Below are 20,259 nucleotides of genomic sequence, written 5' to 3'. Positions count from 1 at the left end.
GACCGTATACAAATAATCTATATTTTTATTATACATCTTTCTGCATAATATCTTCTCTTATTTTATATAAAATTTATTTTCAAACCTAAACTTGCATAGTATATTCTTTTATTATTTTTGTTTGTTAGTTTTTAGTGTTAATTTGTAATGGTCTAAATACTTATGATGGAACTAGTTTTCTTATGATTGTTTAAATTTGAGAACAGTTTGTCGCTATTATGAAAGGACATGTTGCTATTGTGAAACTAATATGGTGGTATATTTATATTTTTATGAAATTAAAGTGTTATATATATTTTTTTATTATTTAATTATGTAAATTTGTAATCTTAAACTGATCCAATCAGTGTTTAAATAGATTGGTTCAGATTGCTTCCACGATTTAAACGGATTAAATTAGTTCTAATTTTTTAAGATCCATAAATAACAAATTCATTCTGATTTTATTCCAATCTAATCTAATCCGAACCATACTCACCCCTATAAAAACGTGACCTTTTAGGCGTATTGAATAGTTTTTCGCGAGGAAATCTGACGAATGGGGAAATACGATGCCGTATGGATTTCTGGGCTGTCAGCGTCAGTACAAAAGTGGGCCTGGGTTAAATAGTTTTCATTTCCAACTATCTGTCTCAAACAATCCAACGGAGTTGGCCCAATTTAACTACGACCCAGCAGCTCATTAGGAGATTTAGGCTGGGTTTAGACCACGGATTCAAGTAAGGATTTTTTTAAAAAAATGTGTAGCTGCCGTTTGATAACATTTATGTTTTTAATTTTTTATTTATATTTATAAAAATTTTAAAAACTCAAATAAAAATTTGTTTGCTAAATTTTTGATTTATAAATCAGTGGTCTCAGTTTATAAATTTGGCCAAAAAATATAAACTCAAAAAATGTGTTTTTGTTTTGAGTTTTGAGTTTTTTTTTTTTTTCCCACCCAACACTAGCCACCACCCGCCATCATTTTCTACCACCGTCTTCTGCCACCACCACCCACCACCTACCACCACCTACCCCCCACCACCACTTGCCACCACCACTCACCACCTGCCTGCCACCACCCATCTTCCACCCATCAGCCACCTACTCGCCGCCACCACCACCACCCACCACCCACCTGGCATCCACCCGCCACTACCATCCATCGCCCGCCACCACCACCACCCACCTACCCGCCATCAACACTCACTATCCACCACCAGCCACCCACCACCACCACCCACCAGCCACTCACTCGCCACCATCGCCACCCGCCACCCACTCGCTATCACCCACCACCGTCACCCACCCACCCACCCACCACCACCACTCGCCACCCACCGGCCATCGCCACCCGCCACCCACTCGCTATCACCCGCCACCGTCACCCACCCACCCACCCACCACCACCACCACCCGCCACCTACCTACCACTACCCACCACTACCCGCCATCCGCCACCCACCACCCGTCACCACCACCACTACCACCCACTCGCTACCACCCACCAACTGCCACCATCACCCATCCACCCACCATCACCACCAGCCATCCGCCACCCACCTACCACCACCACCTGCCACCACCACCACCACCACTACCCACTCGCTACCACCCACCACCCACCACCGTCACCCACCAACCCACCACCGTCACCCGCCATCCGCCACCCACTTGAACTGACAAGTGAAGTAATACTTAAAAGGATTGGATTTGAAAAAAGATTTTGAGCAATTCATACACTTTGAGCACAATGAAAAGACTCTTGTCCAATTTGTAGTAAAGGGTGTCTAGTCCTAAAGTTTGATTTTGCTTTTTTTATCTGTAACAACCAATCCACGAGGGGGACCAATTGAAGCAAATGGATAGACAGTACAGTGGAAGCATGATGAGAGGTCCTGAATCAATTGGTTGGGTAATGAATAAAGATTGTAGAAAGAGAGTGCGTAATGTGTTTGGACAATGAGTGAGTGGCCTTAAAACAACCCTACGATACCACTTTTATATATCATATCCCCTGCTCTGAATTACCCACTTCATGTGGTCCAAGAAATGGAGTTTGAGACCCTACCACTATCTCTATGTTTTAAAATTTTTCTTTTCCAAACAAAGCCTAAAAAACTGTGGGGTAGACTCTCTTTTCTTTGAACACAGCATATTTTTTGGTAAGTCAATGCATACCAACACTTTTGAAGATACTGTCAAAACATAAATCAGCACAACATACCAACCACATTTCTCAAGCATATTTCAAGTGACAAACAAATGATAAACTGTAGGTTATGCAAAGAATCCCAATTTCTTCACAAGTTGAAAAGAGCACTGTCATATGTTCTTTGTTACCTCCATTTGGCTATTCAAAGCAAAACAACTTTCCAGATAATTGATACAATGCCAAGTTTGAAATGTGGCTTGGTTCTAATCTATTTCAACGATGACTCAACTTTGATTTAACCAAAAGAGGTAACAAGGCATTACTAAAGTACAACAAAACAGAATTCTGTAGGAATGAATGCTTAGGTATCAAACTCTCCATTTACGAATACAAATTGAAATATTCAATGGGCAACCCTCTACTACTATTATCACTGATACAAGCCCAAATATTCTCTTCACTATACAAATTACAAGCAGACTACGTTAGAATTGGATTCGAATTTTTGGTTGATAATTAAAAATGCCACACAGATAAAGAACAAAAGATTTTCTCAAATAAAAGCAAAAACCGTCCTACTTCATCAAAATCAGCCATAGCTCAAGCGAGAGTCTGCAGAACGCATGTTGGTTTGTCGCCGAGGAATCCCAATCTCACAAGCATTAACCCTTGCTGCAAACCTAAGCGAACAAAGTGACTCTCCCAACGAGGAAGGATCAGGAGAAACATTGACAAACATCAAAGTCTTCGAGTCCCCACCTAGGCAAGGCTGATTAACCATGGATTGATTAGAAGATATCAAACAAAGCATAAATCCACAACAATATAGAATAATCTAGTTGTATAAGCTTTTATCTATGCCATGTTTTTGTTCCTTTCATTTTAAACTTTAAAGGCCTTGGATAGGGATCATAACAAGACATTGAATTATAATGTGACCTTTGAATGAGTAAAGTTGGGATAATATAAGGGCTATTAAACACTTTTGAGAAAAAATTGTAGTCCAATTATATTGTGATTTATGACCACATAATAAATGATATCCTTGTATAGGAAAATAAGAAGAATCAACAAAGAGTTTAAGCGATATGAGTAACTTGACACTTAGGAGTAGTGCTTTACTTTAATTTTGCACAATTTACTATTTATATATATTTGGAATTGCAAATGGCAGATTATGTCACTGTGCCTTCCCAGTATGGTATGATTCCTCAACAGGTAAGACTGATTGATTAAACCTGCATTTCTTCAGTGCTCAGTGGCTTATATGATAAATGTGTATTGAACCTCATGGATATCTGCATGTTTTATAGCTATAGCTTGTTTTGTAAACATGTTTTATGAATCTATAATCTCAAACCAGACATGTTCTTACCATGAGACAGTCTCCCTAGTCACTGCATGCGACTTCGCGGTATAGGAATGGGATGGGGTGGTCTGTCCTATTAGGAGTCTGGGTTAACAACAATTCCCATTTGTCTTATCCCACTTAAGCAATGTGCATAATACTATTATTATTATTTCTTGTTATCCTGTTTAGTTCCTGAAAATCTATTTCCTGTTACCCTGTTTATTTAGGTCCTGTTATCCTCTTAGAACCAAGCTTCTGATGTAAATATTTTTTCCATTATCCATTAATCAACAGGATAACTACGTGCACAATTTACTCAGTCTAGCCTAGGACTTTGGTAGCAAGTTGCAACTGGCCAGTCACAATCCTAAATCCATTGAGGTTGGGGTTTGGGTTGTGATAAATTGCACATCCATGTTTTCCACAAATGAAAGCAAAATGAATCTTCTAAAAGAGACAATTTAACATAGCATAATTGTACTGTTCTCATTCGAAGCATTTACCTGAAGAAGATATGTGAGCTTTGAGTTCCTAAATGGCACATGGTCCTCCTTCTTTGCCAAGGCAAATATAACATCACTTAAAGATGATAAGCTCTTATTAATGGCCTGCAAACAACCAAAAAATATTAAATTAGAAAATTAGAAAATTTTGAAAAAGAAGATTACAAAAGTGAGTTATGCTGGTTTTGCACCACTACGTACTTGTGTTTCCTTCAGCCGGTCACCAGTAGATCCACTCTTAGAGAGACGCTCACTACCAGCAAGGTCAATAAGATTCAGGACACCTTGTACTTGTTGTTCAGTGCTCTGAAAAATGCGAGAAGAAAAACACTCTATCATTGACTGGCATATTTGTGCAAGTGTGTGTGTGGTGAGCAAGAGAGGGACAGAGATGGAGGGAATCAGTGCTAACACACTTGAAAAGGTGACAGTCCCTATTAGTGTTCATACCTCATTAATACCAGATATTCGAAGAGTGAAGACAAAATGACTTCTTGAAGACTGTTCATTCATCTGGGTCTTGCCTACAGACCTGAATGAAAACAAATAGAAGTCTTGCAAATATAAACAGAAGTACGTGGATCTTCTGGACCAAACAGCCCCAAAATTTAAAAAACAAAAAAAAAAGCATACAAAAACACTAGCGCATGATATACTGGTAAAGTGGTAACAAATAATTTATGCTAGAAGCCACAAATAAGATCCAAACTACTTTCTCAAAATAATCTTCTTTTGCAACTTGTAAAAGAAAAAAAATAATTTTTTTTTTTTGAAAGATTCATCATGCCTTTACTCTCGTTTGGGAACAGGCTAATTTAGTAACTTTTTAACTATTTGGTTAAAATATGAGCTAAAAAAAACTAATACGTTTGGAATGACTTTTTGACTTTTTACGAAAAGACGTGCAAAAAGTAGAGAGAAAAGAGAATTTTTGATTTTTTGGTATGACTTGTTGGCTTTTTGGCTTTTTTAGTGACTTTTTGACTTTTTGGCTAAAAAAGCCACTTGCCAAACGAGGCTTAAAATCTACTTTCCTTCGTCAACACAATAGAGATTTCTAAGAAACTCTTGATCAAATATTTCTTGAATGAAAGCAGTAAACAATGGATCATATACTGTTGAATACCTGCTTTGTGCAGCCTGATCTAAAAGAAAAGAAACCTCTCTACTACTGCGAACATCCACAATGGTAAGATCAGAGACATGAGTATTTCCATTTGCATCATGTTTAATTGTGTACTGCTTTCCTGCAACACCGTTCTCTGTTGAACATGATCGATTTGTTGATAATAAATCACGTATCGTTTCATTGTATATTTCCAACATTGACACCTAAAAATGTTTTTAGAACCAATATTCAGAAACCATCTCAATAAGAACATCCAAGTACAAAACAATGCCAATGAGATAGGGAAAAGAAGGAAGACTAATTAAACACCTGCATTTCATATTTCCATCCTTGGGCTTGAAGAGATTGCCTAGTCTGAAATATCTGTTCTAGTGAGCGAGGTATCAGCCCTTTCTGATCTGGGCTTCCAGGCCTGCCCATCATAGTATAGGTTTTACCAGAACCAGTTTGACCATAAGCAAAGATGCAGACCTGCAGGGAACAAACCATTATCATTCTCTATGATCTTGAATGATGCCAGCCTATGGTTCTAGTGGTATACAAGACAATCACACTTAATTAAGAAAAGATACATGTTTATTTAGGTAACTTTAATTTCCAACCAGTCAGCAACTGGTTGAATGAACTATACAAACAAGACTTACATTATATTAGTACTATGTATATTAATATAAAATAATAGCTACGTGGCATGGCTCAGTTCAAATTGTTTAATCAAAGTAACTAAATTGGAGTCTCAACTAAGCAATAAATCACCTTATAACCATCAAGAGCACTCTGTACAAGCTGTGAGATTTCCACAAAAACATCCTCCTGTGATGCTTCAGGCATGAATACTGTATCAAACGTGAAAGAATGTCTTTGTCCTGATGACAACAGAAACATGGAGTCAAATCAGAGTATTTATAAAGCATAGCATAGCATCAAAATAATATTAATAATGCCTACCCAAAAATTAAATTCTTTCTTAACAATTTTTTTTATAGAGAAATAATGATGTACCATTTTGTAGCAAGTCAATGCCCCGTCCAAGTGCTTCGGTTGTTGTGGGATAAGAAATAACTTTTTGTTCTGTAACTACACCATCATCAGGCAATAAAGGTCGTACTCTACAAAAAACACGGATGTTCCCCTTTAGTTCCTGCAGCAGAAAAGAAAAGAGTTTAGTAGTTGAAAATGTTCACATACCATCCAACCAAAAAAAAAAAAAAAAGAAGAAGAAAGTCTTGCATAAAATTATTACCAATATTGTATTATGTAACTTTTTACGTAGATTCTCTCCTTCAATAATTTTCTCTTCTGCTTCTGCAAGACGGCTTTGTAGCTCATTAATAAGTTTTTTTTTCTCTTCAAATTCTGCTCTCGTCTCCAATGCAGATAAATCAGACATCTGAAAACAGAACATCCATCAAATACCCACATCAAATACCCACATCAGAAAAATTTTAACTGTAAACAATCCATCCTTGAAACAGAGAAGCTAGCATATAACATTAACTCAAAACAAGTTCCTTGAAGTATTAATTTATCATCTCAGAAATCCAAAGATCCATATGGTGATACCTGCAGTTTGTTCTCTGCAACAAGAAGTTGATGTTGCATTGTTTTTATCTGCTCACTTTGAGACGAACATCTTGCCTGTTGAATAAACACATCATGTAGAACTTAATTAATGAAGGCACATTACGTGTTCAAGAAAAAAGTAAAGCAGCAAAAACAGACCTCCAACTCATTTGACTTATGTGTTAAACTGTCCAACTCGGCATAGGATTTTCCAGTACATTCTTTATATTTCACCACTTCAGCTGTTAAAGCCTGTACTTGTAACAGTTGGTGGTCACGATCTTCTCTCACTTGATGCAGATCTCCCCTAAGGCATCCCACTTCATTCACTAAAGCATCTTTCTGCTTCAGAGCCTCATCTTGAGAGGCCTAAAAAATAAATCGTGAGTGAACACTCAATCAGAGATCAAACTACGCAATAATAAGTCATCAGGAACTAATAACTGACCACAATTTGGTTCTTGTTGCAACACTGATCATAAAATTGAATGCATCACAATGAAAGTGAAACCTTATGGAAGAGAATAAAAGAATTTTCATCAAAACATGAACATATAAATGCCATGTGAATAAATTGACATGTTACAGTATCATGTATGCAGTTATATACATGTTTACAACCCAACCAGATTTTCCTTGTCAAACTTAGCATAGAATTTCAAGTTCCTAATTTCTTGCGGCAGACAAATTTTAAAACAAACACTCGAATTCACATGGGAATCTTTCAACTATGGAACTGGCATATAACCCCTCTCTAAAACCACATTAAATCCTACACCGAGAAATCAGTATGAAAATGCAATGATTATGATGCTAATGAATAGCACACAGATAAGAAAGAACATACTCGAGATGAAGTAAGCTGATCCTGCAAAGAATTATAGTGTCCCCTTAAGGTACCGAGATTCTCCACTACAGCAGCTTTCTCTTTCTCCACGCGCTTAAGGGTTTCATTAGTTGTTGCAAGCTCTGACTGAAGTTTACTGTTGTATTGTTGCAAACTTGTGTTGTACTCTTGCAATCGCTTGTACATATCATTAAGTGATGAAATCTGCAGAATTCAACAAATCCAGATGACATAGTGAAGTGATTGATTTCTGGAAAATGGAAATTTGTTCTTGCACTGAAATTCAAATTACATCTTTTTGTATTACCTTCTGATTAGCACTTGAGTTCTCTCGTTGAGCACTTCGGAGCTCTTCCGAGAGAGAGGCTTGCATTCTCTCTGCAGCAACTTTAGCCTCTTTCTCTTTTGCAAGAGAATCCACTGCAGCCTAATTGTTGTATTCAAAATATCAATTATTCACCCCCCCCAAAAAAAATACAATTAACAAAACAAAATTATAAGCCAAGAATTTACAAATCAATGTAATTCTTCCAACAATCTTACCAATCTATCTGATTCTTCCTTCATAAATTTCTCTTGCAATGATGAATAATTTTTTCTCAGCTCCATAATAATTGAATTCAATTCCTCTTCCTTTGCCTTCATTAGCATCTCTAAAGAGCAAGCAAATTAACCTACATTAATGACCAGCTCAAATCTTCTACGGACCCCATTAAAGCAGAACAAAGCAATCATACCCATATCAGAGCATTTCTTCTCTGCCATTTCTAGCAAATTCCTTAGCTTCTCTTGCTCTAATAGGTAGCTCCCTTCAAGCTCTTGGAACCATTTAATACAAAGCCTAAGCCTTTTAATATACTCCATCATTTGGTCACATTTCTCCTAAAAAATCATAAAACACATCACATAAATAAACCCCAAAAAAACCCTAATTGTTCTATCAATGAAATTAAGTTAAAAGCTCAAAACCCACATACCTTAAGATTGAATTTGTTCTTTGTTTTCATCTTCTCATTCAATAATCCCTCAACTTCCTCTCTTGTAAACTCAACACTACCACAATCAGAACCAGCATTACTAGCCGTCCCGTTAGCCGGAGCTAGATCTTGACCACCATTGACGACCGAGAAGGCCTGCCGGGTTCTGCTTCCATTCGCCGGCCCTACCATTTTCGAAAACCCAATTTTTCGCCGCTTATCTACCGAAACTTCATCAACTAAACATTTACTCTACAAAAAATCATAAAAAAAAAAAAAAAAATCATAAAAAAAAAATTCAAAACCCACAATCTTTAGTCCAAAAACAGATCAAAACAGAGAAACCCATCATGAAAATCGAACCAAGTACTCGGAAACAGAGACAATTTTGAGTAAATCAAACCTTACATTTGAAGGGCTTGCAGGAGTGGGAGGCTTGTTCTGGTTCTTGGAAGCCATTTGAAGAGTGAGAGAGAGAGAGAGAGTTGGGTTGGGGAGGGGGGTAAGTTGGGTCTGATCTTGGTGGGGCCTTGGATTGCAATCAAAGCTATCGATGTATCAGAGCCGTTGCTTTAATTTGCAGGGACTCAATTATCTCCAAAATTCAACCTCACACAGAGAAATCAATTTCTTTAACCCTAAAAATTGAAATAATTGTAACATCAAAAAAACCAAGTAAAGAATTACTAATTTTTTTTTAAATTGCAATCTTTGTCTCTCTCTCTCTCTCTCTCTCTCTCTCTCTGCGTGAAGCTTCTCTCTCAGTGGTGTCTCTCTCTCTAAACTTGATTGGATAATTTTGGTGATCTGAGATTGACTCAGTGAGTCGAAGGTCAAACGACCGGTGGAAGAGAGCGTTGTTGGACTTTCGAATTTTTTTGAAATGGAGTCTGGCGCAATTATGCGATAGATTCGTTAGAAATACATAATGACTAGAATGCCCCCATTACCTTATCATATCCATATCTAATGGCATTTCCCAATGTTCTTTTTTCATTTGTTAGTTACTTTTTTTTTTTCATTTGTTTCTCAATTTGACGAAGTTTATTTTTTTTTTTAGAATCAAACTAATAAATAGTTCGGAAAACAGTTATTATTTTTGTGCAAAAATAGAAGTGGTAAACTGGAGGGTTATTTTGGAAATTGATTTTTTTTATTTTTTTAAAAACATTTGAAAAAATAAAAAGAAAAATTAATTTTTGTAGTGCTTTTTTGACTTTTTTATTAAAATTATATATTTTTGAAAATAGATTTGATTGTCAATTTGAAAAATATCTGTTGGTAATTCGACTTCGCTAAATCCTTTCTCTTCATTGGGTTAAAAAATTAGAAAAATTTAATTTGATATGGATTTGAGTCAAAAAGTGAAAAAGACTTTTGAGTTTTTTTTAATCAAATTTGAATTTGTATAAGTACTAGAAATTCATTAAAAAAAACAATCTTAAATGTCGTATTTCTCTTAGTTGAGTTAATTTTAAAATTTAAAATAAAAAGTTATTCATAATTTTAGGTAAAGTTTACTTGGATTTGAGGTGTAAGATACATAAATTGTCATATGATGTTATATAAGTTTCGTTTGGGAAGAAGAGTTGGGTTAGATTTGGGGCTATTTTAGCTATAAAAAGATAAAATAGACTTTTTAGCTCAATAAGACAAAACAACACATCCAACCTATAATCATTACATTTTTTCTCTTACAAAAAGTCAAAAAAAATCAAAAAGTCCTTTTTCTAAACGAGGCTTTTTAACCCCATGATAAAGTAACCAAAAAGTCAAAAATCCAATTCACTTCTCAAACGAACCCATAGAATTATTTTGAGAGCTCAAATAAATAAATTACAATTTTAAGCTAAGAGCAAAGATCAAAAAAATATTTTATCCTTAGCCTTAAAATAAAGATATAATAAATGTTTTACTAACAAATGCACAATGAATATTTGTTGAAGATCAAATAATACCAAAATAATATAATTTTAATACATATTTTTATATATTTTCACATATTTTAATATATTTTTTATATATACATATTTGTCTCATTGTGCTCTCAACCATTGAATTATGCGACACACATGAAATTAGAAACATGATCCAATGGTTTAGATTTAGAATGCAATGAGGCAAGGCCAAACAAAAACTTTAGACTGATCGACCAATTAACAAGTTAAACAAGCCAATCATATTCCGTTTTAAAAATATTATTAAAATGAATGAGACAGACGAATTTTATTGAGATAAAAAATGGTACCAATATAAGGAACTATCTGGCCATCTCACATGGACCATGGTGTTGGATGTTGGGATTTCCATTCGTTTATTGGTGTTTGGTTGCATTCTTTTGTGGTCATTTTCTCTACACCTTTTTGGAGGCTTCTTCTTCAGCCATCCTCTTCATTGTTGAACACACACACTCTTTTTATCTATGTTTTATGCTAAACGTGTTGCACTAACACTCTCTCCCATTGAAAAGATAATCAAACGGTGACATGTTTTCCAATTCATAATCATCCAAATCTCTCTGCACCTACAAAACAATGACTCAACTTCTTTCTCAAAGCTGTTGATGTTAATGGCTTGCCATTCTAAGGTAACCATTATAAATTAATTTGGATCATCCAACTTTGTTGATGTGTATTAGTAAATAGAGATCAAACACCTTCCTACCTTCATGTCAATCTCCAAGACTGATGTTTTACGTACGTTGAAAATGTATTTTAACATTTAGATGCATATATATTAGACATTGGTGCAAATACTATGTTTTTATAATTTTATATGTAAATTTTTTGATAATTTGACAATTGAGGTGCAGTCTGATGAATAAGAAAAAAAATTAGTAGTTTTGGACAATTTTTTGTAATTGGACGTAGCATTTATTGGAAATGAGTTGCATTCTTGTTCAATTTGGACAAAAATTACGTTAAGGAATTATTTAAATACAAATTAAGTAGGAGACTAATTTGACATAACTAAAATATGAGACACTAAAATAACATAAACTAGGGAATTGTGTTATTTTAGGATGTTAGTTTACACAATTATAAATATATATTTATTTATTTAAATAAATTTTAGTATTTTTATTTAGGGATAATTACATTTTTACCCCATGTGATTTCACGCATTTACACATTACCTCCCTAACTTTTATAAATGTACTCGTAAATCCCCTATAGCTTGGAGTGATGTGCAAAAGTGACATTTTCTGCTAAATTTGACAATGCGTTGGCCAAATGTATCAGAGAAGCATGTTTGCACTAGGATTAAAGTGATTGGCGCCAAAATTGGAGCTTGCATTGACTAATTTGCCCTTCCAATCTCTTAGCATTCTAGACCTATATTTCCTACTCTAAAGATTACAACCAAACAATATAAAAACAAAACTAGTCCCTCATTCCTTCTCTCTCTCTCCCCTACCTAAATTTATGATTATCTCCCTCTCTCTCTCTCTCTCTCTCATGTAAAATTTGAATCAAATGTGATGGGAAGTGGTTTGTCTCATCTCTTCCCTTGCTTTAACTCGGCTACGACGACGAACCGGTCGCCCCACCACCAACCGGAGCTGATCTTCCCTTGTGGTGGATTTCACACACACACACACACACACACACACACATATATATATATATATACAGAGAGAGAGTGGATGAGTGGGGGAAGGTTTGATCAATCGATAGTGGAAATGGGGAGAGGAACCATAGTCAGTGGTGTCGTTGATAGTCTATGAGAATTTGTTTGCCATTAATAAGGGTTGAAAAAAAAAGAATTTAAGAGAGATAAAGTTATGGTAGTAAGGGGTGATTTGGGATATTCTAAATAAGTGCATTTTTTAACTTCTTATAAAAAGATGTGTAGAAAAGTAGAGAGAAGATATTGATTGATGTGACCTAAAAAAGATAAAAAGATAGACTAAAATAGGTTATGACAAAGAAGGCCTAAATTGCCCATGTCCCAACAATTTCCCAATCGTGTACCTCTTATCAAAATCTTTGTCGTACCCAAAATCGGTTTGCTTTCCACAGGAAATAACACTGCTTGATCGCTTCAGCTTAATCTGTTGAGAATTCTTGTGTTGTTGCTGTTGTTGTTGAGAATGTCTCTCTTGTGTTTTTTGTTGATTCGAATTTGTCATGGTTGTTGTCGTTGACGATGGTTTGGTGTTTTCTTTGTGATTTTTGTTGACTGTCATGTTGGTGCGTACGGCGACGGCAGTGGTGTTGCTATTTAAATCACTCAACTCGGTGGTAGACAAACAGCAACCCATCTTTTAGTTTTTGTCAAATATGAAAAATTCATAACTATAAAGAGATCAAACCCACCCAATAATCAAATAGATAACACTAATCATATACACAGAGAGGTATGTCTCTGTGTGTGTATATATATATATATTGAGAGAGAGAGAGAGAGAGAGAGAAATGTAATGGGGGTTAAGGAATAAAGTCTGGAGCTGATGGCAGGAAGAAAGGACAAAGGAGATGATGGTCAAAAGAGACTACTATTAAAGAATAAGAAGATCATGATGAAGAAAATGAGAAAGAAAGAGGAGATAGACAGAGACAGAGGAACCACGATCGGTGGTGTCGTTAGGATATGCCTTGGGTGGGAGGGACTGTGTGGAGAAAATGGTGCCTCATAGTGGCTATGGGGATGTAATGCCATTTGGGAGTGCTTAGGTAGCCCAGTTTAAAAGAGAGAAAATTATGGTAGTAAAATGGCATTCATAAGAAAATTGAAGAAAAAAATAAAGGCATTCTAGTCTTTTCATTAATTCCGTCACATCTTATTATTTTTGCGCATCACTCCAAACCACAAAGGATTTATGAGTACATTTATAAAAGTCAAGAAGATAATGTCTAAACGCGCGAAAACAAATGGGGTAGAATGTAATTATCCCTTTTATTTTTACATTATAAACTTTTAACTTTTATCTCAAGGTCAACTGAGGTGTTAATATAACAAAGTATGGATGTAATCAAAAGACAGGACAAGTCAATGGTTTATATGTTGCAACAATTGCCTCATCATCAAGCATTGTAGTGCTTGATTTGATACAAACGTAAAGATAATACAAAGGTCTCTTAGACCTGTAACTTTCTTTTTGTCTTTTATATGTTCAAACTAACTAAGTTGTTTTGGGAAGTTGGTAAAAAGTTGACTTTTGACTTTTTACCAAGTTTTTTGGTTTTTTTGGAAGTGATTTGGGAAGTTGGTAAAAAGTTAGCTTTTTGCTTTTTAGTTTAATATTTATTTATGGTGTCAAATCAAACTAAAATGACCAAAATACCCTTACCCAACATAAGAGAGTTATTTTTTTATTTATTTTTCATAGGCCCTAATTTGTAATTTAGGGCTGCGTTTTTAGCACTTGCCAAATGACTTTTTTGGCTTTTTTGACAGCCACGTTTTTATGTTCCCAAAATGGCACTAATGTATTGTTCGGTTCTCATGATTAGGACATAAATCTGAACAACATGAATGAAAAAAAATTTTTGAAAGAAAACAATGTTTGAAACATATTAGTATAAATATAAGTTTTTTTTTTTTTTTCATCTATAAATTCCTCTCTAAATTCATGATTCAAACACAATTTAAAATATAAAGACTCAGAGATTTTTTTTATTATAGAAATTCACAAAATGAAAAATTGACAAAATTGTATTAATTTTAGATGAGACTCACACTTCATTTGAATAAACTTCGTAATTTTTTATATTTATATTTATATTTTTTATTTTATATTTACAAGATTACTATGACGGTAGAGCCTCATGGGTTTGTAACCAACCACTAAATCATAACAAATGGCAGATTTTTAGTGTTTGGAATGGAATCAACTGGATTTGAAGCCGGACGAGCACTACTTGGTTGACCATGACACACTGATTTCCAAGTTTTTTGGACAATGTTCCAAATGGGGGAATTTGTTTGGCCTGCAATTGTAAACCAAAGTAATGACTTTACTTGAATCAATACCCCTGCTAATTAAATTACTGCGTAGAAAGGCAAGCAGCCTCACCAGCTTCCACAAACATTTGCTTGCTATCATACAATTTATTAATAAAAATAACCAAGCTTAGAATAATATGAAGTCTCCAAGAAATAATACTCATCCACAGTGCCGTCCCTAGGCATAGGCCAACAAGTCCATGATCTAGGGTCCCTCAAAATAAACTCAAAAAAAGGAGTTCCCTTCTATTATGGTTTAGTGTAATATATTAGTTATGTTTTAAGTTAAAAAAAAATTTGAAAAAATCCAAACTAACTTAAAATAAATTGACCCATTAAAAAATTAAAAGGCCCATCCAAAAAAATTAACATTGTTATCTATTGAAAATAAATCCAAAAAATGGTCCTCCTATTATAGTTTATTGTAATATATTAGGTATATTTTAAATTAAAAAAAAAAATTAAGAAAGACCCAAACTAACTTAAAATAAATTGACCCATTAAAAAATTGAAAGACCCATTTAAAATAATTAGTATTGTTATCTATTGAAAATGATTTTGCAAAAAAACTAGATTATGCAATTATGATTATTTGCTTCTAAAAATGCAAGAAGAGCGAGAATCAAGCGACAATTATTAATTGTTGTAATGTAATACTAAGTATTTTTTGTGATTTTGACACAAATTTTTTGTCTTTTATCTTAATTTTTTTTTCATTCAATGAAAAAAAAATATATGAAGGGTTCCAAAAATTTATTAGTTAATTATTGACTTGAGTCCCGAAAAGCTCATGACCGGGCTTGCTGACCCATCTAATGACCTGACATGAGTGACTTGACTTTGCTTCTGTACAACTAAAAAATAAAAATAAAAATTATGCTAATTTGATTCTGAACTATTAGTCATTTTCACTTTGATCAAATTATAAAAAAAAATTCAGTTAAGGGGTAATTTATAAATTTCAATGATTAATTTTTTTACTTTGGTCTTTAAAAAATTAAAATTTCTCACTTTTGTCGATAAATCTAAACGTAACCTAATCTCAAAACCATCCACACTCCTTAATCCCTCGTACTCTTAAAAAGCAACTTTTTAACAAGCGAACAAAAATGAAAATTATAGTAGGTATGGATCATTTGAGGACTAAAGAGGGTGTGAATTGAATTGTAAAGGCTAGTGAAGTAGATCAAGGTTGGAAGAAAGAATGTAGTCAATTGTGAGCGTCCGAAAAGAGAGAGAAGATGGGTTGATTGTGAGAGTAGATTATCAATATACGTAACGAAATGAGAGATTATGAGAGAAAAGAGAAAAATAATAGGAGAGTGAAGATTTAGGTATTATGAGACAATATTTTAAGAGATGATGTAACAAGTTATGATTATGAGAAACTATTTATTTATTTAAATTTTTTTAGATTAGGGACCATAGTAGGAAAAGACCTATAATATGGAGAAAAGGAGGGTAAAAGTGTAATTTACCTAAAAGAAATTGGGTAAATGAGTGGTGTAGTAATTATATGGTTTCAATTAAACTATAATAAAATTGATTGAAACATTTAGGCAAGAAAGGGGATGTAGCTCAGATGGTAGAGCGCTCGCTTAGCATGCGAGAGGTACGGGGATCGATACCCCGCATCTCCATTTTATCTCAACTGTTCATGTTTCAGTAAATTTTTATGTATTCTATATTCGGGAAGGTTTATACTACAGTACTCTCCATCATGAGATTTTAAATGCTTTGAAACTATGATGCGTCTTCTCTCTCTGTTTTTTGATTAGCATATAATTTTACATATATATAATAAAAATAATGTATACATCAAACTCTGTGTAATTTTTTTTTTTTAATGAATAACATTTTTTGTATGTCTGAACTACTATGAAGTTTGTGTCTCAGGGTTTGGGTTTATTTGATGTCTGGGCTCGGGGCATCTCATGGTTGATGAATGATTTTCACTTGCTTGACAAAATGCCAATGAGAATATATATATATATATATATATATATTTATTTTGTAAAGATGGTGTTGAGTGAAATAATTGGTCCCAAGAGATCTATTTGGTTTGTTTTGAAGTCACTGTATTGATACTTTGGACTTGGGTATGTGTTTGTAATAGTTTTTTGGATGGGCAGGTTTCATAATCAATGTTTTGAATCATAGACAACTCAATTTAAATTAAATAATCCTTTTACTAAATTTGCATTTTTTTTTCTTTTTTGGGTCAGGTGTGATTTTTCTATCCTTTTCTTATGATTTGGGTGCCAGCTGATTGAACTTCCACGGATACACTACTTGAGGGTACAATTACTTAAGAGGGATTTGTACTCAGCATATATAAAAGAATGTGAATATTCATTGGTGATATGATATGACATTTTATTCATGGGATTAGAGAATATATAGATATGACTAGTGTTATAAAGATGCATTACACTCACATAGTTAAGAGTAATTTTTGCCATTTCTTTGGTATGCTTAGTTACTGTTTGTGTGTGTGCACACATGTGAAAGAAAGACCAAAGAGGATATTGTTCAGATGATTAGCGGAATGATGAAGTTTTCCCCTGAAAAGTTTTGGATAACATTGTTTGTCAATTTCTTTTGAGGTGTTCATGGTTGTATTGTAGTAATCACTCTGCCTATGCTTTAATTTTGTAGAACTAGGAAGAAGTGCTTGTTTTCAGTTTGACCGTGCTTGCATACTCAGATAGTCAGATTGTTTTCTTCATTAATATTTCTTATTGCTGAAATTGCAAATTCTTTGGTGGTGTCTGCATTTTTGTATTTAAGAGTATGCTAGTGGTTCCCACTGATGTATTCTCAAAAAATTAAGACTGCAACAACCACACAGTTTTCAAATTTCTGCATATCAAATCCCAATCGATAATTTTACCCAACAGAAAGCTTTACCGGTAAGAAAGTCTTAGCCTTTGTGCTCACTCAAATTGTTATTTACTGAGTGGAACTATGAAACACTATGAAATTCAGTTCTGACCGAGTACCCTCTTTCCAGTGCTTTCACCCTTTATTATCAAATATATTTTCTTTATGAATCTCATGCTCGGAACTAACTGTGTGTCTATTACTACTATAATCATCCCATTATGTGATCAAGCTGATAGCCTCAATTACTTGTATTTTCAAAACAAAACAAAAAAAGTTAAATTTTATTTTCAGGAATCATTCGTAGTTTCACCAAATCAAATTTGCCCATTCTTCTAGCAGTTACATGTTGGTGTTGGCCAGAAACATGGACTGTTTGATCAATAGCTTGTGTTAATAGAAAAAGTTTGATTATTTTCACATGATCAAGTTGATAGCCTCAATTACTTGTATTTTCAAAACAAAAAAAAAAAAGTTCACTTGTATTTTTAGGAGTCGTTCCTAGTTTCATGAAATCAAATTTGCCCATTCTTATAGCAGTTAGATGTTGGCGTTGGCTAGAAACATGGATCGTTTGATCAATAGCTTGTGTTAATAGAAACAGTTTGATTATTTTCACATGTTGTGTTTTGTCTTTTTCTTTGATGCATTTTGATCAATAGCATATACTTCGGCAACTATTTCATGTACTTGAATCACACATATATTATGTCGTCATAAACATAATACGGTGACTGTATATTAATATCAAATGGATTCAAAATCTTTTGTTGCCTCATCACTTCCTTGAGCATTATCACAATCCAAACACTTCTTGGGAATTCTAATCTCTAAAACAGTGTCATTGTTCTCATATGCCTCGATTTTCCTCCAATCTGCATTTTCTGGCAATTCAAGCCTCCGAACATACCCGTATTCCCACCAGTGGCCACTTCGCCAGTCCCTTGTCTTGGGTTCTTTTTGGTTCTTCCATTGCCCACTTATCTCCACAACCTTCCCTTGTTCAACATAGACTTGAACACTACTTTTCCCAATTCCTGTTATGACAAATCAGCAGTGTCAAGAAAATTCACCATCTCTGCTAAATCTGAAATAAACCTCTAGAGTTTCGGCGTATTTCAAATTCCATTCTTAGAAGATTTCCAGGTGCAATCATGAGTCAAGGAATAAGGCCTCTAACTCCATAGGTTTTCAGTTCAATTGAAAAGATTGAATGAAAGGTCTGAAAATTATTCAAACAACCATCCAAACGCTTACCTGGTAGTTCTGCTTTTAGAACATAATCAGCATCGGTTAGAAACCAATCAACAGTGCTCTGACTGGCGCTCCGGAGTTTCGATAATAATACATCAGACTCAAACTCCCATAGTGGGAAGGCATCAGATGGATCAAAGAATTTTCCGAACAACAATGGACTGAAGAGCGAGCCATCACCAAAAACTGTATGCTGTGTTGGACTACTTGTGGACATCAAGGTTTCAAACACACCTTCTGTCATTGGAACACACCATTTCTGTGGATTTCGATCTTCTGATCGAACTTCAAGCTGCCTGCAACTAGTCATTGGGGATAAAAAAAATTCAAGGAATTAGAATTGTGATGAATGATGTTTGAGATGGTAATAATATGGTTCTTATAGTGTGAATGATGTTTGAGATGGTAATGGTATGGTTCTTATAGTGTGAATTGCTCTTTGGAAAAGCAGAGAACAAATTCTCTTGGAATATATGATGGGCTGCAAAGCTGGAGGAATATTTCTTTATAGATCTTTCCCATTGGCAAGAAAGGGTTGTGGCAGGTTGATTCTTTGTGCACGGCAAATCAGTGGCTGTCTTCTTCTATGGAGCATGTGGCAAAGCAGGAGAAGCAATTTGCTTGTCAGGGCATACAAAACATGATCATTCAGGTACTTAATTTTGTTAATCTCTCTCTCTCTCTCTCTTTAGGTTGTGTTGGATCTTGGCTTGTAGAAGGAAAAGAAAAGAAAAGAAAAGAAGAGGGAAAAAAGAGAAAAAATTACCTTTTCATTTTCCTTTCTTCCCCCTAACAAATTCAAGATCCAAACATAGCCTCAAGTAAATTTGTGCAAGATTTTTGCAGTCTTGCTTTTACTCTTATTTCTGTTCTAGAAAGGAAAAATTGGGTAATTTTCCTGACACTTACTCATGTAAGATGCACAGGCTTTTACTAGTCCTGTAAATTAAGGATCCTGTAGTAAGATGCATGATTAGATGTTTATTAGTATTGTAAACTTAATAATATATATAAAATAAAAAGTAAGAACCTATTGCAAGCAAAGTTGTGTGAAAGAAATACTTTCAATGTATTAGATGTTTATTGTCATGACTCATAAAGCACCTCCTCTCATTAACTTTTTTCCCATAACTTTTTAAGTTTTTCTAATTTTTTTTTGAAATAAAGTCTGACAAAGTACAGATAAGCTATGCGCAATGCAATGGCTTTGGTTCATGGCATCTCTAATAACTACTTTAGAAGAAAGCAGGATTGGTATCAGTTTGGTGGATATTTGAATTTCTGGCCATGGAAATACTGTGTGTGGCACTAGGTAGTGGGACCTAGCCATAAGTAGTGTTTTCCATCAAAGATGATTAATAATCTTATCATGTACTGCCAATCTTATCACGGGTAATGGACCGATTTGGAGCGGTTTACAGATTCCATCATTTTTAGCTTTTTTTTTTTTTGTTGAACATTTTTTAAAAATGATAGGTTATAAGGATCTTTCTGTTGTATCCACTGAATGTACAGCACTGTAGCTAATTGGCACACGAATGAGTTTGAATAAAGATGTAATTGTCATTAGCAGAACAATTTTACTTTCATGATTGTCTTTTGAAGCTTGGAAATTCCGGTGATGACTTGTGAAGGCATAATTGATTGAAGTCTTTATGAAGAGGGG

General features: G+C 34.4%; 2 protein-coding genes and 1 non-coding gene across 4 annotated transcripts; 1 reads left to right on the top strand and 2 right to left on the bottom strand.

The window, feature by feature from the left end:
* Positions 1-2,394: 2,394 nt before the first annotated feature.
* Positions 2,395-9,360, bottom strand: ATK3 (kinesin 3). 2 transcript variants are annotated; one of them, XM_028268809.2, is made up of 17 exons: positions 8,916-9,360; positions 8,508-8,759; positions 8,268-8,412; positions 8,074-8,183; positions 7,838-7,957; positions 7,531-7,734; positions 6,843-7,052; positions 6,684-6,758; positions 6,364-6,510; positions 6,123-6,261; positions 5,877-5,986; positions 5,430-5,591; positions 5,118-5,323; positions 4,442-4,523; positions 4,193-4,297; positions 3,992-4,096; positions 2,395-2,906 (listed from the first exon to the last, which is right to left on the bottom strand). In XM_028268809.2, exons 1-17 carry the CDS (start codon positions 8,964-8,966, stop codon positions 2,727-2,729), a joined length of 2,403 nt encoding a protein of 800 aa, XP_028124610.2. In that variant the 5' UTR covers positions 8,967-9,360; the 3' UTR covers positions 2,395-2,726. The 2 variants fall into 2 exon arrangements, with proteins under 2 accessions (XP_028124610.2, XP_082740479.1); XM_082884353.1 differs by having other exon boundaries at positions 8,911-9,287.
* Positions 9,361-16,023: 6,663 nt separating this feature from the next.
* TRNAA-AGC (transfer RNA alanine (anticodon AGC)) lies at positions 16,024-16,096 on the top strand. Its single transcript has one exon. It is a non-coding gene; the product is annotated as a tRNA-Ala (tRNA).
* Positions 16,097-18,026: 1,930 nt separating this feature from the next.
* LOC114321629 (21.7 kDa class VI heat shock protein) lies at positions 18,027-19,550 on the bottom strand. The gene is made up of 2 exons (XM_028268810.2): positions 18,597-19,550; positions 18,027-18,376 (listed from the first exon to the last, which is right to left on the bottom strand). Exons 1-2 carry the CDS (start codon positions 18,901-18,903, stop codon positions 18,087-18,089), a joined length of 597 nt encoding a protein of 198 aa, XP_028124611.2. The 5' UTR covers positions 18,904-19,550; the 3' UTR covers positions 18,027-18,086.
* Positions 19,551-20,259: the final 709 nt, after the last annotated feature.

Source organism: Camellia sinensis, chromosome 8 (genome assembly GCF_055761805.1).
Source record: "Camellia sinensis isolate YWXY chromosome 8, ASM5576180v1, whole genome shotgun sequence".
Lineage (NCBI taxonomy): Eukaryota > Viridiplantae > Streptophyta > Magnoliopsida > Ericales > Theaceae > Camellia > Camellia sinensis.
The sequence above is the reverse complement of the archived record's forward strand: the minus strand, read 5'-3'. Positions and strand labels throughout refer to the sequence as shown.

What these genes read in the sequence shown, in the direction of transcription:
- LOC114321629 (XM_028268810.2), bottom strand. Translation starts at nt 18,903, where the DNA reads ATGACTAGTTGCAGGCAGCTTGAAGTTCGATCAGAAGATCGAAATCCA. An exon ending in TCTAAAAGCAGAACTACCAG is followed by an intron (nt 18,377 to 18,596) that starts GTAAGCGTTTGG and finishes TTGTCATAACAG; the next exon opens with GAATTGGGAAAAGTAGTGTT.
- ATK3 (XM_028268809.2), bottom strand. Translation starts at nt 8,966, where the DNA reads ATGGCTTCCAAGAACCAGAACAAGCCTCCCACTCCTGCAAGCCCTTCA. An exon ending in AGGAAGAATCAGATAGATTG is followed by an intron (nt 7,958 to 8,073) that starts GTAAGATTGTTG and finishes TACAACAATTAG; the next exon opens with GCTGCAGTGGATTCTCTTGC. An exon ending in ATAAGTCAAATGAGTTGGAG is followed by an intron (nt 6,759 to 6,842) that starts GTCTGTTTTTGC and finishes TTTATTCAACAG; the next exon opens with GCAAGATGTTCGTCTCAAAG.